General features: G+C 41.8%; 1 protein-coding gene across 4 annotated transcripts in view; it reads left to right on the top strand.

The window, feature by feature from the left end:
* The window catches only part of HACL1 (2-hydroxyacyl-CoA lyase 1), a 72,818-nt gene that overhangs the window by 51,435 nt on the left and 6,992 nt on the right, over positions 1–14,391 (top strand). For 3 of the 4 annotated variants that reach the window (XM_038002899.2, XM_038002900.2, XM_038002898.2), the window contains one exon: positions 8,355–9,002. The exons of the other annotated variant lie outside the window; for it this stretch is intronic. In XM_038002899.2, the coding sequence (XP_037858827.1) occupies positions 8,355–8,501 (147 nt within the window). In that variant the 3' untranslated portion in view covers positions 8,502–9,002. Of the gene's footprint in view, positions 1–8,354; positions 9,003–14,391 lie in introns of those variants that run through there. 4 annotated transcript variants of the gene reach the window in all.

Genomic DNA, 14,391 nt, shown 5'->3' with positions numbered 1-14,391 from the left:
CACGAGAATAGCATGGGAAAGACCAGACCCCATGATTCAATTACCTTGCCCTGGGTCCCTCCCACAACATGTGGGAATTCTGGGAGATACAATTCAAGTTGAGATTTGGGTGGGGATACAGCCAAACCATATCAGTACCTAATTCTTCAATGTGAATGCCCTGATGAACATCCACAAGCATCAAGACCATCCAGGAAAACATGACTAATGCACTAGGGACCAATCCCAAAGAGAGAGAGATATGTGACCTTTCAGACAGAATTCAAAATAGCTGTTTTGAGGAAAGTCAAAGAAATTCAAGATAACACAGAGAAGGAATTCAGAATCTTTTCAGATAAATTTAGCAAAGAGATTGAATTGATTAAATAGAATCAAGCAGAAATTCTGGATTTGAAAAATGCTGTTGACATGCTGAAGGATGTATCAGTCTCTTAATAGCAGAGTTGATGAAGAAGAAGAAAGTAAGCTTGAAGACAAGCTATTTGAAAATACATGGTCAGAGGAGACAAAAAATAAATAAATAAAGAATGAAGCATGCCTACAAAATCTAGAAAATAGCATCAAAAGTGCAAATCTAAGAGTTATTGGCCTTCAAGTCCAGGCGCGGGTGGCTCACGTCTGTAATCCCAGCACTTCAGGAGGCTGACACAGGTGGATGATGAGGTCAGGAGTTCGAGACCATCCTGGCTAACACAGTGAAACTCTGTCTCTACAAAAAAAAAAAAAGAATACAAAAAATTGGCCGGGCGTGGTGGCACATGCCTGTAGTCCCAGCTACTCGGGAGACTGAGGCAGGAGAATCCCTTGAACCCAGGAGGTAGAGGTTGCAGTGAGCCGAGATTGTGCCACTGCACTCCAACCTGGGTGACAAAGTGAGACTCCATCTCAAAAAAAAAAAAAAAAAAACAGTTATTGGCCCTAAAGAGGAGGTAGAGAGAGAGATGAGGGTAGAAAGTTTATTCAAGAGGATAATAACAGAGAGCTTCCCAAACCTAGAGAAAGATATTAATATTCAAATACAAGACGGTTATAGAATACCAAGCAGATTTAACCTAAGGAAGGCTACCTCAAGGCATTTAATAATTAAACTCCCAAACATCAAGGGTAAGGAAATCATCCTAAAAGCAAGAGAGAAGAAACAGTATACAATGCTGCTCCAATATGTCTGGCAGCAGACTTTTCAGTGGAAACCTTACAGGCCAGGAAAAAGAGTGACATGACACATTTCAAGTGCAGAAGGAAAAAACTTTTACTATAGAATAATATAACCATCATAAATTTCCTTCAACCATGAAGAAGAAATACTTTCCCAAACAAAAGCTGAGGGGATTCGTCAACACCAGACCTGTCCTACAAGAAATGCTAAAGGGAGTTCTTCAGTCTGAAAGGAAAAGACTTTAATGAGCAATAAGAAATTATCTGAAGCTAGCCAGGCGCAGTGGCTCACGCTTGTAATCCCAGCACTTTGGTAGGCTGAGGCAGGCGGATCACGAGTTCAGGAGATTGAGACAATCCTGGCTAACACGGTGAAACCCCGTCTCTACTAAAAATAACAAAAAAAAAATTAGCTGGGTGTGGTGGCAGGCCTCTGTAGTCCTAGCTACTTGGGAGGCTGAGGCAGGAAAATGGCGTGAACCCAGGAGATGGAGCTTGCAGTGAGCCAAGATTTGCACCACTGCACTCCAACCTGGGTGACAGAGCAAGACTCCATCTCTCAAAAAAAAAAAATAAAGAAAGAAATTATCTGAAGCTGCAAAATTCACTGTTAATAATAAATACATGGAAAAACACAGAATATTGTAACACTGTAATTGTGGTGTACGAACTCATATCTTAAGGAGAAAGACTAAACGATGGACAAGTCAAAAATAGCCAGGCACAGTGGCTCTTTCCTGTAATCCCAGCACTTTGGGAGGCCAAGGTAGACAGGTCGCTTGAGCCCAAGGGTTCAAGACCATTCTGGGCAACATAGTGAAACCCTGTCACTACAAAAAAGTACAAAAAGATTAGTCGGATGTAGTGGCATGTGCCTGCAGTTTCAGCTACTCAGGAGGCTGAGGTGGGAGTCACCTGAGCCCTGGAGGTTGAGGCTACAGCCAGCCTGAGTGTTGAGTGAGACCCTACCTCAAAACAAAACAGTAACTGCAACAATCAAGACAGAGAGAGTAAAATAAGTTATAAATTAAAACAACAAAAAATGAAAACTAGGGAGAAGAAGTTAAAGTGTAGAGATTTTTTATTTTTATTTCCCACACTACACTCATGTAAGAAGTGTAGCATTTTAATTAGTTTTCTCTTTGCTTGTTTATACAAGTGTTAAGTTGTTATCAGTTTAAAGAAATGGGTTATAAGATACTATTTGCAAGCTTCATGGTCACCTCAAATCAAAAAACATACAATAGATAACACAAACAATAAAAAGCAAGAAATTAAAACGTACCACCAGAGAAAATCACCTTCACTAAAAGGAAGACAGGAAGGAAGGAAAGAAGGAAGAGAAGATCACAAAACAACCAGAAAATAAGTCATTACTTATCAATAATAAATTGAATGTAAATGGACTAAACTTTCCAATAAAAAGGCATAGAGTGGTTGAATGGATTAAAAAAAAAAAAGACCTAATGATCTGTTGCCTACGAGAAACACACTTAACCTATAAAGACACTCATAGACAAAATAAAGGGATGGAAAGAGATATTCCATGCAAATGGAAATCAAAAAAGAGCAGGAGTAGCTATACCTATATCAGACAAAATAGAGTTCAAGACAAAAACTGTAAAAAGAGACCAGATTATTATATAATTATAGAGGAATCAATTCAGCAAGAGGATATAAGTATATATGCACCCAATACTGGAGCACCCAGATATATAAAGCAAATATTATTAGAGTTAAAGAGAGAGATAGACCCCAATATAATAATAGTGGGAGACTTCAGCATCCCACTTTCAGCACTGGACAGATCATCCAGACAGAAAACAAAGTAACATTGGACTTAATCTGCACTACAGACCAAATGGACCTAACAGATACTTACAAAACATTTCATGCAATGGCTGCAGAATACACATTCTCCTCAGCACATGGATTATTCTTAAGCATAGACCATATGTTAGGCCACAAAACAAGTCTTAAAACATTTTTAAAAACCTGAAATAATATCAAGTGTCTTCCCTGATCTTAGTGGGATAAAACTAGAAATCAATAATGAGGAATTTTGGAAACTATACAAACACATGGAAATTAAACAATATGTGCCTAAGTAACCAATGGGTCAATGAGGAAATAAAGAAGGAAACTGCAAAAATTACTGAAACACAGCTAATGTGATAATGGAAACACAGCACACCAAAACCTATGGAATACAGCAAAAGCAGTGCCAAGAGGGAAGTTTATAGCTATAAGTGCCTGCATCAAAAAAGTAGAAAAACTGGCTGGGCACAGTGGCTGACGCCTGTAATCCCAGCACTCTGGGAGGCTGAGGTGGGCAGATCACCTGGCCAACATGATGAAACCCTGTCTCTACTAAAAATACGAAAAAAAAAAAAAAAAAAGCTGGGTGTGGTGGCACGTGCTGTAATCCCAACTACTCGGGAGGCTGAGGCAGGAGAATCGCTTGAACCCAGGAGATGGAGGTTGCAGTGAGCCAGTATCGCACCACTGTACTCTAGCCTGGGTGACAGAGCAAGACTCCATCTCAAAAAAAAAAAAAAAAAAAAAAGAGAAAATAGAAAAACTTAAAATAAACAACCTAACAATACATCTTAAAGATTTAGCAAAACAAGAGCAAACCAAACTTAAGATTAGTAGAAGAAATAATAAAGATCAGAGCAGAAATAAATGTAATTGAAATAAAACAATGCAAAAGATCAACAAGACAGTTTTTTAAAAGATAAAATCCTTTCACCAGATTAAAAAAGAAGAGCAGACCCAAATAAATCAGAGATGAAAAAGGAGACATTACAACTGATAGCACAGAAATTCAAGGAATCATTAGAGGTTACTATGAGCAACTATATGACAAGAAATCGGAAAACCCAGAAGAAATGGATAAATTCCTAGGCACATACAACCTACCAAGATTGAACCATAAGTAATACCCCACAAGCACAGGCAACCAAAGCAAAAATAGACAAATGGAGTCACATCAAGTTAAAAAGCTTCTGCACAGCAAAGGAAACAAAGTGAAGAGACAACCCACAGACTGGGAGAAAATATTTGCAAACTACCCATCAGAATATATAAGGAGCTCAAACAGCTCTATAGGGAAAAAAATCTAATACAATTAAAAAATGGGCAAGAGATCTGAACAGACATTTCTCAAAATAAGTCATACAAAAGGGAAAGAAGTATATGAAAAGGTGCTCAATATCATGGTCATCAGAGAAATGCATATGAAAACTGCAATGATATGTTATCTCACCCCAGTTAAAATGGCTTTTATTCAAAAGATAGGCAATAACAAATGCTGGAGAGGATGTGGAGAAAAGGAAACCATTGTACGCTGTTGGTGGAATATAAATTAGTACAGCCATACTATGGAGAGCAGTTTGGAGGTTCCTCAGAAAACTGAAAATAGAGGGCCGGGCACGGTGGCTCATGCCTGTAATCTCAGCACTTTGGGAGGCTGAGGAGGGGAGATCACTTTAGCTCAGGCATTTGAGACCAGCCTGGGAAATACAGCAAAACCCTGTCTCTACAAAAATACAAAAAAAAAAAAAAAAATTAGCCAGACATGGTGGTACACGTACGCCTGTAGTCCCAAATACCCAGGAGACTAAGGATGGGGTATTGCTTGAGCCCAAGAGGTCGAGGCTATGGGGAGCCGAGACTGTGCCACTGCTCTCCTGCCTAGGTGACAGAGCAAGACCCTGTCTCAAAAAAAAAGAAAAAAAAAAAGAAAACCACTAAAAATAGAGCTACAATATGATCCAGCAACCCACTCCTAGGCTTATACCCAAAAGAAAGGAAATGTTGTGGTATTTGCACTCCCATGTTTATTGTAGCACTGTTCACAGTAGCCAAGTTCTGGGAACAACCTAAGTGTCCATCAGCAGATGGATGGATAAAGAAAATGTGGTACATACACACAATGGAGTACTATTCAGCCATAAAAAGAATGAGAACCTGTCATTTGCAATAACATGGATGGAATTGGAGGTCATTATGTTAAGTGAAATAAGCCAGGCACAGAAAGGCAAACTTCACATGTTCTTACTTATTGGTGGGAGCTAAAAATTCAAACAATCGAAGTCATGGACATAGAAAGTAGAAGGATGGTTACCAGAGGCTGGCAACAGTAGTCAGGAGAGGGAGCCATGGAGATGGTTAATGGATACAAAAAAATAAAAAGAATGAATAAGACCTAGTATTTGATAGCACAACAGGATGACTGTAGTCAACAACTGTACATTTTACAGTAACCGGAAGAGTATGCTTTGATTGTTTGTAACAAAAAGGATAAATGTGTGAGGTGATGGATGCCCCATTTACCCTGATGTGATTATTATGCATTGTATGCCTGTATCAAAATATCTCATGTACTCTGTAAATTTAGACACCTATGTGCCTACAATTTTTTAAAAAATTTCAGACCAGCTTCCCCTTGATGAGTCAGCTGATGACCTTTTCTCTCCTCGCCTTCCCCACTGTGATGTGTGTGTGGTTGGGGGCACCATTAGGGAGGGGCATTTCTGTCGTCCAGGTCCTCTGCAAAGTAGATGCCAAGGTAGGATTAAATACATGAGGGACTTTATTAAGGGAAATGCCTCTGTGAGAGAAAACGGAAGAGCTGGAAAAGGCTGAGAGGCATCAGGCTGCAATGCAGGTCACACCCCAGTGAGGAGAGAGGGTAGCAAGGATGGGCAGAAGCATCCTGGCTGGGTGCCGTCTGGGGAGAATTTGGCAAGGCTTCTATCAGAGGAGTCCCATGCCTCCCAGGAACAGGCCCTCCTTCGTATTTCTACTGGAGATTGGAGAGGAGCAGCACAATGCCTAGGAAATGTGGCCTCAGCATAAATGTGGGTGACAGATTTCAGAGAGTGGCAGCTGGGGCTCTTGGTCAGTCATGCTCCTATGGTTGGAGACAGATTCTGATGGCTGCATGGGTACTTTCTGGAGGTCTCTTTGCTGCTGCCTTTAGACTGTTAGAACTGAAACATTGGGAGGTGAAGTTCGCTTAGCAGCACTTAAAACCTAAGGATCTGACCCAAGTCCGTCTGCATTTCTCCCCCTTCGACGGACAGATGGTATGTTGGAAAGTGTTGAGTGTGATAAGCTGGAGTTTCTATTCTGGCTCTGCTTTGGGTTTTACAACCTCTCTGAACCTCAGTTTCGTCATCTCTATAATGTGGGTTCCGGAATGCCTAACTCTATAGAGCTAAGACCATATGCTATTTATAGAAATGCTTAGTATGCAACCTGGCACCAAATAGCTCCTTGAAAAACATAAGCCCCTCTTCCTTTGTTCCCTCTTTATGCCTCTGGTCCCCAACCCTCATAGAGCACAGGATGAGGAGCAAGTCGTGGAATCCTCTGTTAGGCAAGTCCCTACATCCGTATGGTTACCATGTGCCATTGACACCTTGTCTGTTGCCCACTGGAGAATTGGCTGCAGCTGGCGTTTAATTCGGCCACCTTCCTTCCACATCTCAGCACAGAGCTGGGTTGTCAGTGTCCGTGCAGGAAAGAGCACATTCATTTCGACCCAACTGAATTAGCCAGGCCAGTCGGCAGCCAGGAAGTCATGTGCTGCTTTCCCGAACCAAATAGAAATTATTTTTAGATTATTCACTGTTTGGTATTGTCCATACCACAGCTCCCTCCTATTACAGCACATCAGAGAAAATTGGCTGCAGCCAATTAATGGATGTTTAGCAAACCATTTGCCAGTCCTGGGCCTCTGTGTTCTCATTTGTAGAAGAGTGGTTGAAATTGACCCACAGTTCTCAACCCTGGCGGCACATTGAAATCAGCTGGGGAGCTTTAAAAAATCCTGATTCCCAAGTCACACCTCAGACCAATTACCTCAGAATCTCTAGAGTGGGCCCCAGGCATCAGTATTTTTTAAAGCTCTCCAGGTGATTCCAGTGTGCAGCCCAGTTTGAGAACCAGTGACGGAGGATTTCAAAGCTTTCTTCCATCTCCAATTCCAGGGATGATGATCTTGAAAAGGGCATAGTCTACTTCTAATTTAACTCATTGAAATAGGAGTTACAAGAATGAGTATTCCAGCAATGTTATAATTTTATATTCTCAGGTTCCCTGTTCTTAATCATGTTTCTGTTTGGCATCTTGGTCACTCAGTGTTTAGATTCATAAATAATACTTTTTTCTGTATACATTTGTTTACTTCATGTGTCTGCCATTCTTTGTTTTCACTTATGTTTGTTGCAGGTGTACATTTCACAGAATTGGTACACTTTTCTTTATTACTCTGTAATAGAAATTAGCTCCTCAACTCCATTCCCACTTAGTATTTAAGTGTACAGCTCAGTGAATTTTTCATAGGTATGTGCCCATGTAACCACCACCCAGATCAAGGTATAGGGCACTGCCAGCAATCCAGAAGGCTCCCTCATGTCCTCTCCAGCCAACCCATCCACCCCCCAGAACTATTACTCTTCTGACTTCTGTCACTAGGGGTTAAAACTCAAGTCTCTCCTGAGTAAGTGTTTAATCTCATTCCTCTCCCTTGTTTTCTTCTTCTTTGGGGATGACCTAATTTTCAGGGGTCTTATTACCATCCTGCCATCAGGGCAGAGTTCTTCAAGAATGACTGATTCAGCAATCCATGTATACGCAACAAACTATCCCAAACCAGAGGGACTAAATCCAAGAAATTATTCTCTCACATTTTGTGAGTTGACTGGATTCAGTGGTTCTGCTTATCCTGCTTGAGCTATCTTATGCAACTGCAGGCAGATGGCAGCTAAAACCGGGTCCTCTTGAGGATAGCAGTGGGCTGGAAGGCCTGAGTTGCTTGCCTTCTTCACTTTGAGAAAATGAAAATGAGCTTGGGCTAAGAATGTAAAAACAAATAAATAAATCTGCCTAAATAGGCATCAGGCTGGAACAACAGATGCAGATTAACTTGGTTTGAATCTGTGTCTCCACCAAATCTCATGTCGAATTGTAATCCCCCCTGTTGGAGATGGTGGGAGGTGTTTGGCTCATGGGGGCGGAGTTTTCATAAATGGGTTAGCACCATCCCCTTGGTGCTGTTCTCATGATGGTGAGTGAGTGAATTATTGTGAGATCTGGTTGTTTAAAAGTGTGTAGTGCCCCACTCTCTCTTCCTCCTGCTCAGGCCATGTAAGACATGTCTACTTCCCCTTCACCTTCTGCCATAATAGGTTTCCTTAGGCCTTCCCAGAAGCCAAGAAGATGGCAGCATCTACGCTTCCTCTACAGCCTGCAGAACCATCAGCCAATTGAACCTCTTTTCTTTATATATGACCCAGTCTCAAGTATTTCTTTATAGCAGTGTGAGAGTGGACTAATACATGGATAAAGCCAGATGTGAAGTTAACAGGAGGAAATTTTTCATCCAGAGGCACACAGCAGCTGTAAGTGGCTAACACCTCCCTTTCTTATTCAGTGAGAAGCTTTGTTTCTAAAATCATAGATCATTAGAAACTTTTATAAGTAAGAATGACATACTTCACTTTTGCCTGGAGGAGCTAAGTCGCTTTGGAACAGAGAAACAGTTTTAATTTGCAACTCAGATGCAGAGGGTTTTCTGGACACAGCATTCTACATCTACCATAGCTTTCTAATATACAAGGAAGCAGGAGGACCCTGGCATCTCCTTCATAGTCCACACCTGATGTTGAAACCTTTACACAGAGCCTGCTTTACTTTGAGACCATCAACACTTAGATTCAATACTAAAAATCAATGAATTGTGTAGTCTAAAATGGTGACTTACGTGAATTTATGGTCTGTGGAATATGGCATCTCAATTTGTTAAAATGACAGACATTAAAAGACTTGGAATGTTGTATATGGCTTTGCATCTGTTGGTACTTCCGGGGCCAGTATTGTCTTATTACTTGACTCCCAGCAGATCTCCATTGCTTCAGTGTGTAACTGGGCTAGTATACTAAGGTTCCCTCATGCCCCTCATCCCTCACCTTCTGGTCTATACCCACTTCATCCTTCTTTTATTATTATTTTTTTTTTTGTCGAGATTGGGTCTCGCTCTGTTGCCCAGGCTGGAGTGCAGTGGCATGATCTCACCTCACTGCAACCTCCACCTCCCAGGCTCAAGTGACCCACATCAGCCTCCTTAGTAGCTGGAACTACAGGCATGTGCCACCATGCCCAGACAATTTTTGTATTTTTTGTAGAGACTTGGTTTCGCCATGTCGTCCAGGCTGATCTCAAACTCCTGGTCTCAAGTGATCCGCCTGCCTCGGTCTCTCAGATTTCTGAGATTACAGGCATGAGCCACTGCGGCTGCCCCCCACTCATTTTTCTTGAGTCCCCTTCTCATCTATACAAGGCACATATATTCTTCAGACGCTTTGTGTGAAAATTGTTTGACTCTTAATGTCACTTTTGAGTTTCGTTGATGACTTCAATTTATAGAACAATTTTTTAGTTCAGAAACAAGCAGAAAAAGATCTACTTCGTTTAAATTCCACCTTTCCCCCAAATCCTGTACTAACTCCGCTTTACGTTTGTTTGGCAAGCTGCCCCACAGTCCCTCTGGGCTGCTGTCTCCCTCATTGCAATGGGTGAATAAACCTGATTTTGTCAGACTTCTGATTTGTTTCTGACAACCTTAAACTGATTGATCCAGGACAACTGTGGCCTGTTGGTACTCCTCCACGTGGTCTCTCTCCAGTAGGGTACCTGGTTTTTCTCATGAGGGCAAAAGTAAAAGCTGCCAGACCTGGAACTGGCACAGTGTCACTTCTGCTGCATTCTAATGGTTACAACAAATGACAGGACCAAGCCAGGTTCAGTGTGTGAGGGGACTACACAGGAATGTGACCACTGGGAGGTGTAGTTGACTGGAAGCCATCTTTGGAGACCAGCTACTATAATTGTCCCCTCTCCTCATGGAGTTCCCACCCTGAGGCTCCACTTCTCATTTGCTAATGGATCTACTCTTTGCAAACAGGACTCTTCCAGTTTGCCATCTGCTTAGCCCCTTCCACATCCTTGTGGGGACATGGGAAGTTTCTGGCAACCTTCTTTATACTATGCTGGGATGTACAGATCTCTGCAGGTCTCAGGCCCGTCTGCCTGGACTTCTCCCTCAGACACTGGAATGCTGCCACTGGATGCCATGTTGGGCCTGGGCTTCTCCTTGGGGTCCACACTCTGGAGAGTCAGGCAATGGTCTCTTCTGCTCAGGGGTTCCCCAGACTTGGCTGACCCATCTACTCCCTGAGATGACTCAAGGAATGGAGGACTTTGGGAAAATAAGAAGAAAACATGGAAGAGAAAATGGCTAATGTTCTGTTTTAGGTAACTCTCAATGTTGATTACTGGTATAGTTTTGATCTAGATTTGAGGGAATAATGATAAGTTTACGTAACTCTTAGGAGCATTCATACACATAATTTTATTTCATTCTTCACAGAAACCTTTTGGAGGGAGTGGTATTATCCCCAGGTCAGGAAAGAGGCCCAGGGAAATTAAGTGGCTTTTTCAAGGTCGCGTATCATGTGGTTTTATCTTGAAGAGTGCAATTTTAAAAGACAAAAGATTCAAAAGAGAATACATGGGGCTGTGGTTTTAAATTGAGAACTTTTGAATTTTTCCATTTTGATCTTCTTGTAAAATTCTGGGCTTAATATTTAGGTGACAAAACTCAGGATGACCTAAAGAATAAGCAGTGGCAAAGTACAAGGAGGAGCGGTGATAAAGTGGTAAAGAAATAGATCATAACTCCTCTATGTCATTCAGCTTCTACTGAGTCACCGGTGTGTGCCATGCACTTTGCTAACCTTGTGTATAGCAAGATGCGAGACTCTAGATTGCTCATCTGAGAAGACACTAGACACAGTTCCCACAGAACAGCTAAAGGGGCGACCAGACAAACTATTGGCTGAGATTTGATTCAGTGAGATTGATAAATAAGAGAAAGCAGGGGAGATGGTGCTCCTCAAATTGCAGGAGACGTGAGGTGGGCTTCTCCAGGGACGCAGGCTTCAGGGCGCTGAGCAGTGACCACCTAGGGGAGACATCTAGCCCCTAAGCAACAATAACGTGGCAGTGTGCCTGGCGGTGTGCATCTGAATCTGCTCCTCAAAGTCATGGCAACGTGGAACTCAACACAACAGGAGGGAGTTTTGATGAGTCCCAGCTAGTGTGGGAAAGTGCTCACCAAAGACTTTGGTATTGGGGTCTTAATTTTGAAAATTTCTTCCCAATGGATATTTTAATATATCTTCATCCTGCCGTCACGTCATTATGCAATAAACACTTTACATTCATTTTTTAAAAGACTTTATTTTTTAAAGAGCAATTTTAGGTTCACAGCAAAATTGAGAGGAAGGTACGGAGATATCTCATACACCTCTGGTTTCCACACAGGCATAGCCTTGCCCACTATCGACAGCATTCATTATTTATTATTATTATTATTATTGAGACAGAGTCTTGCTCTGTTGCCCAGGCTGGAGTACAGTAGCACAATCAACTCACTGCAGCCTCCACCTCCCGGGTTCAAGTGATTCTTTTGCCTAACCCTCCTGAGTAGCTGGGACTACCGGTGTGCACCACCACACCCATCTGATTTTTGTATTTTTAGTAGAGATGGGGTTTTGCCATTTGGCCAGGCTGGTCTTGAACTCCTGGCCTCAAACGATCCACCCTCCTCAGCCTCCCAAAGTGTTGGGATTACAGGAATAAGCCACCGTGCCTGGCCAGCATTCATTCTTTTTAAAAGCCAGATTCCATTTTAAATAGAAATAGATTACTAGCTGGCTGGAGAGAGAGGTTATTAATAAAAACAATGTTATATGCTGGTGTAGTTTTCTTTTTCCTTTTCTTGCAAATATGTTTAAAATTGTACATCAGGAATATAAACCATTTCAACTTTCTTTGACTATTTGACTCAACTGGAACAAATAGGGTTGAGAATGATCCAGAGAAAAGTAAAACAAATTGGCTATTTATGGAGCCAATTACTAATATAAATGGAAATGCTTTTAGAACATGCTCTTTCCAGAAATTTCCCAGACTGACTGAAATAGAGCAGAATAAAAATAGAAAATTACTTTAGAAGGTCATTTGCACATTAGATGCTACCATTTGTTAGCTGCTTTGAGTTTGTGAAGTTCCTAAGTCAAGTACTTGGCAGATTCAAATTGATACGGAAGGGGAGAAATGTAATGGAAAGTTGGAGCATGTAAGAAAGTCCAAAAAAAAGTAATGAGATATGCTTTTAAGTTGGCCTCAATTCAAAATGTGTTTTTGAATTTGCAAACCACAGGGCCTCCTCCAAGGCCTCAATTCTCAGAATTTGTGTACCAATAAAGTGAAAGGCAGTTATAAACAAAAATCTAAAAGAAAAAAATAGGTTATATATGCTTTCAGGGTGGATATATTTAATGGAAGGAGAAGAACATAGGAAGGAGATAAGAGACCAGCCACAAAACATAATTTTCAGGGAAGCTGTAAGTTTGTCCAGATTACCCTGCTGAAAATGGCCACCTGGATAAGTGTGCCCCAATAATTCAATCACTGTAGGTGCATTCATTTCGCTCAATTAATCCTTATACCAGTGGTTCTCATAGTGTGGCTCATGGACGAGCAGCAGGAGCATCATAAAACATAAGAAATGGAAATCCGCACCCAACTCCCAAGACTTTCTGAGTCAGAAAATCTTTGTTTTAACACATTCTCTGGGTGACCTGATGCATGCTAAGATTTGACCTCTCGGCTTACCCGCAAGGTGATGTGTTTTTAGTTGTAGGTATCTAAGAAGAAAAATTGGCCCATTTTTCTTGTATCCAGGTGTACATGGATGTTTGGCCTCATTCCTGAGGCACAGGATGTCAAAAGGATAGGGAAGTGGAGTTTGGGTATAAGGTTTTTCTGGGCCACGATGGCATACAAATGGGAGGCAAGTGTGCTGGGCTCAGGATAAAGGCTGTGTGCCCCTGCAAACTCGAGGAGATGGCAGAGAGGATGCTAGGATTCATTTGCGTAACAAACCAGGGAGCCTTATGAGAAGTAAGCCACTCTAAGAAAGGAGATCCTTGGTGTGCACAAGTTTGACTCAAGAAAAGTAGATGAGTGGGAGAAAGTGATGGTTTTGAAATATGTCTACAGATTCGTTGGTACTCTTTCCTTCAAGTGGTGAGCTTAATTCTCTCCTTGAGTGTGGCCTGGACTTAGTGACTTGGCTCTAGTGGTAGTGTGTCACTTCTGGGAGTAGGTCATCAAAAAGTATGGAGGCATTTTCCTTTATATTGCTCTTGGATCACTTGCTCTTGAGGAAGCTACTTGACATGTCCTGAAGATGCTCATGAAGCCCTATGGAGAAGTCTAGGTTTCTGAAATCCTCCAGCCCCAGCTAACCCTTCAGGTAACTGCAGAGACTGAGCTCGTTGCATCCTCCTGCAGCCTGACTCATATTGCCTGTCTCCACCCTCTGCTGCCTCTCCCACCCACACTTGCATTGGAGCCCTCAGTTTCACTCTGTATTGCATTTTAACATGCTTTTTAAAGAGCACTTTGTAAGAGGTTTGGGATTTTTTGTGGGACAAATGGTAAAAATCAAGTGAGATATAAGATTGTATTCAAAGGGGATAACTCAATTAGGAGAGTGCTTTGACTTGACCCTTGTATTGTGGCAAAAGTTGGAAGATCTGAACTTTTGGTGCTTTGAAGAAGTGTTAAGGATATAAGATACCAAAGAGACAAGAAATAATAAGTACTGATAACTAGTTTAATGAAAGTTTGGGGCTCTTAAAAGAGCTCTATCACATCTCCCTTTCCCAGATTTTGGGTTATCGTTTAAGCAGGAATCATAGCTTTCGCTTTTAGTTTCAGTTATTAACCAGATACTTCATTTTCAAGCTTTAGAAAGTCCAGTCTTGTCTATATCAAAACTTCTCATTCAATTCAAATAGCAAGGGAGGTCTCTACCTAAAGAGAGGTACTGGCCATCTCTATGTGCCTGATACTAGGTAGCCTACAACCTGATCTGTTTCCTGTGGCTGGCACAGTGATGCCCCCCACCAGCACAGGGGTAGGGAAGATGTCCTTAATGCATCTGCTCCATGGAGGCCTTCTTTCTCCTTAGGGTAGGGCTGGGCTAAAGGGAGCCATGAGCACTCCTCCCTCTTCCCCTCTCTTCCCCAGGGCTCCATCAGCAAGTTGCCATGTGTATTCAAGAGGCCAAACATTCCCATATGTAGGCTAAGG

The sequence above is a fragment of the Chlorocebus sabaeus genome, chromosome 15 (assembly GCF_047675955.1).
Source record: "Chlorocebus sabaeus isolate Y175 chromosome 15, mChlSab1.0.hap1, whole genome shotgun sequence".
NCBI lineage: Eukaryota > Metazoa > Chordata > Mammalia > Primates > Cercopithecidae > Chlorocebus > Chlorocebus sabaeus.
Note: the sequence above shows the minus strand (reverse complement) of the source record. Positions and strands in the feature narration are given on the sequence as shown.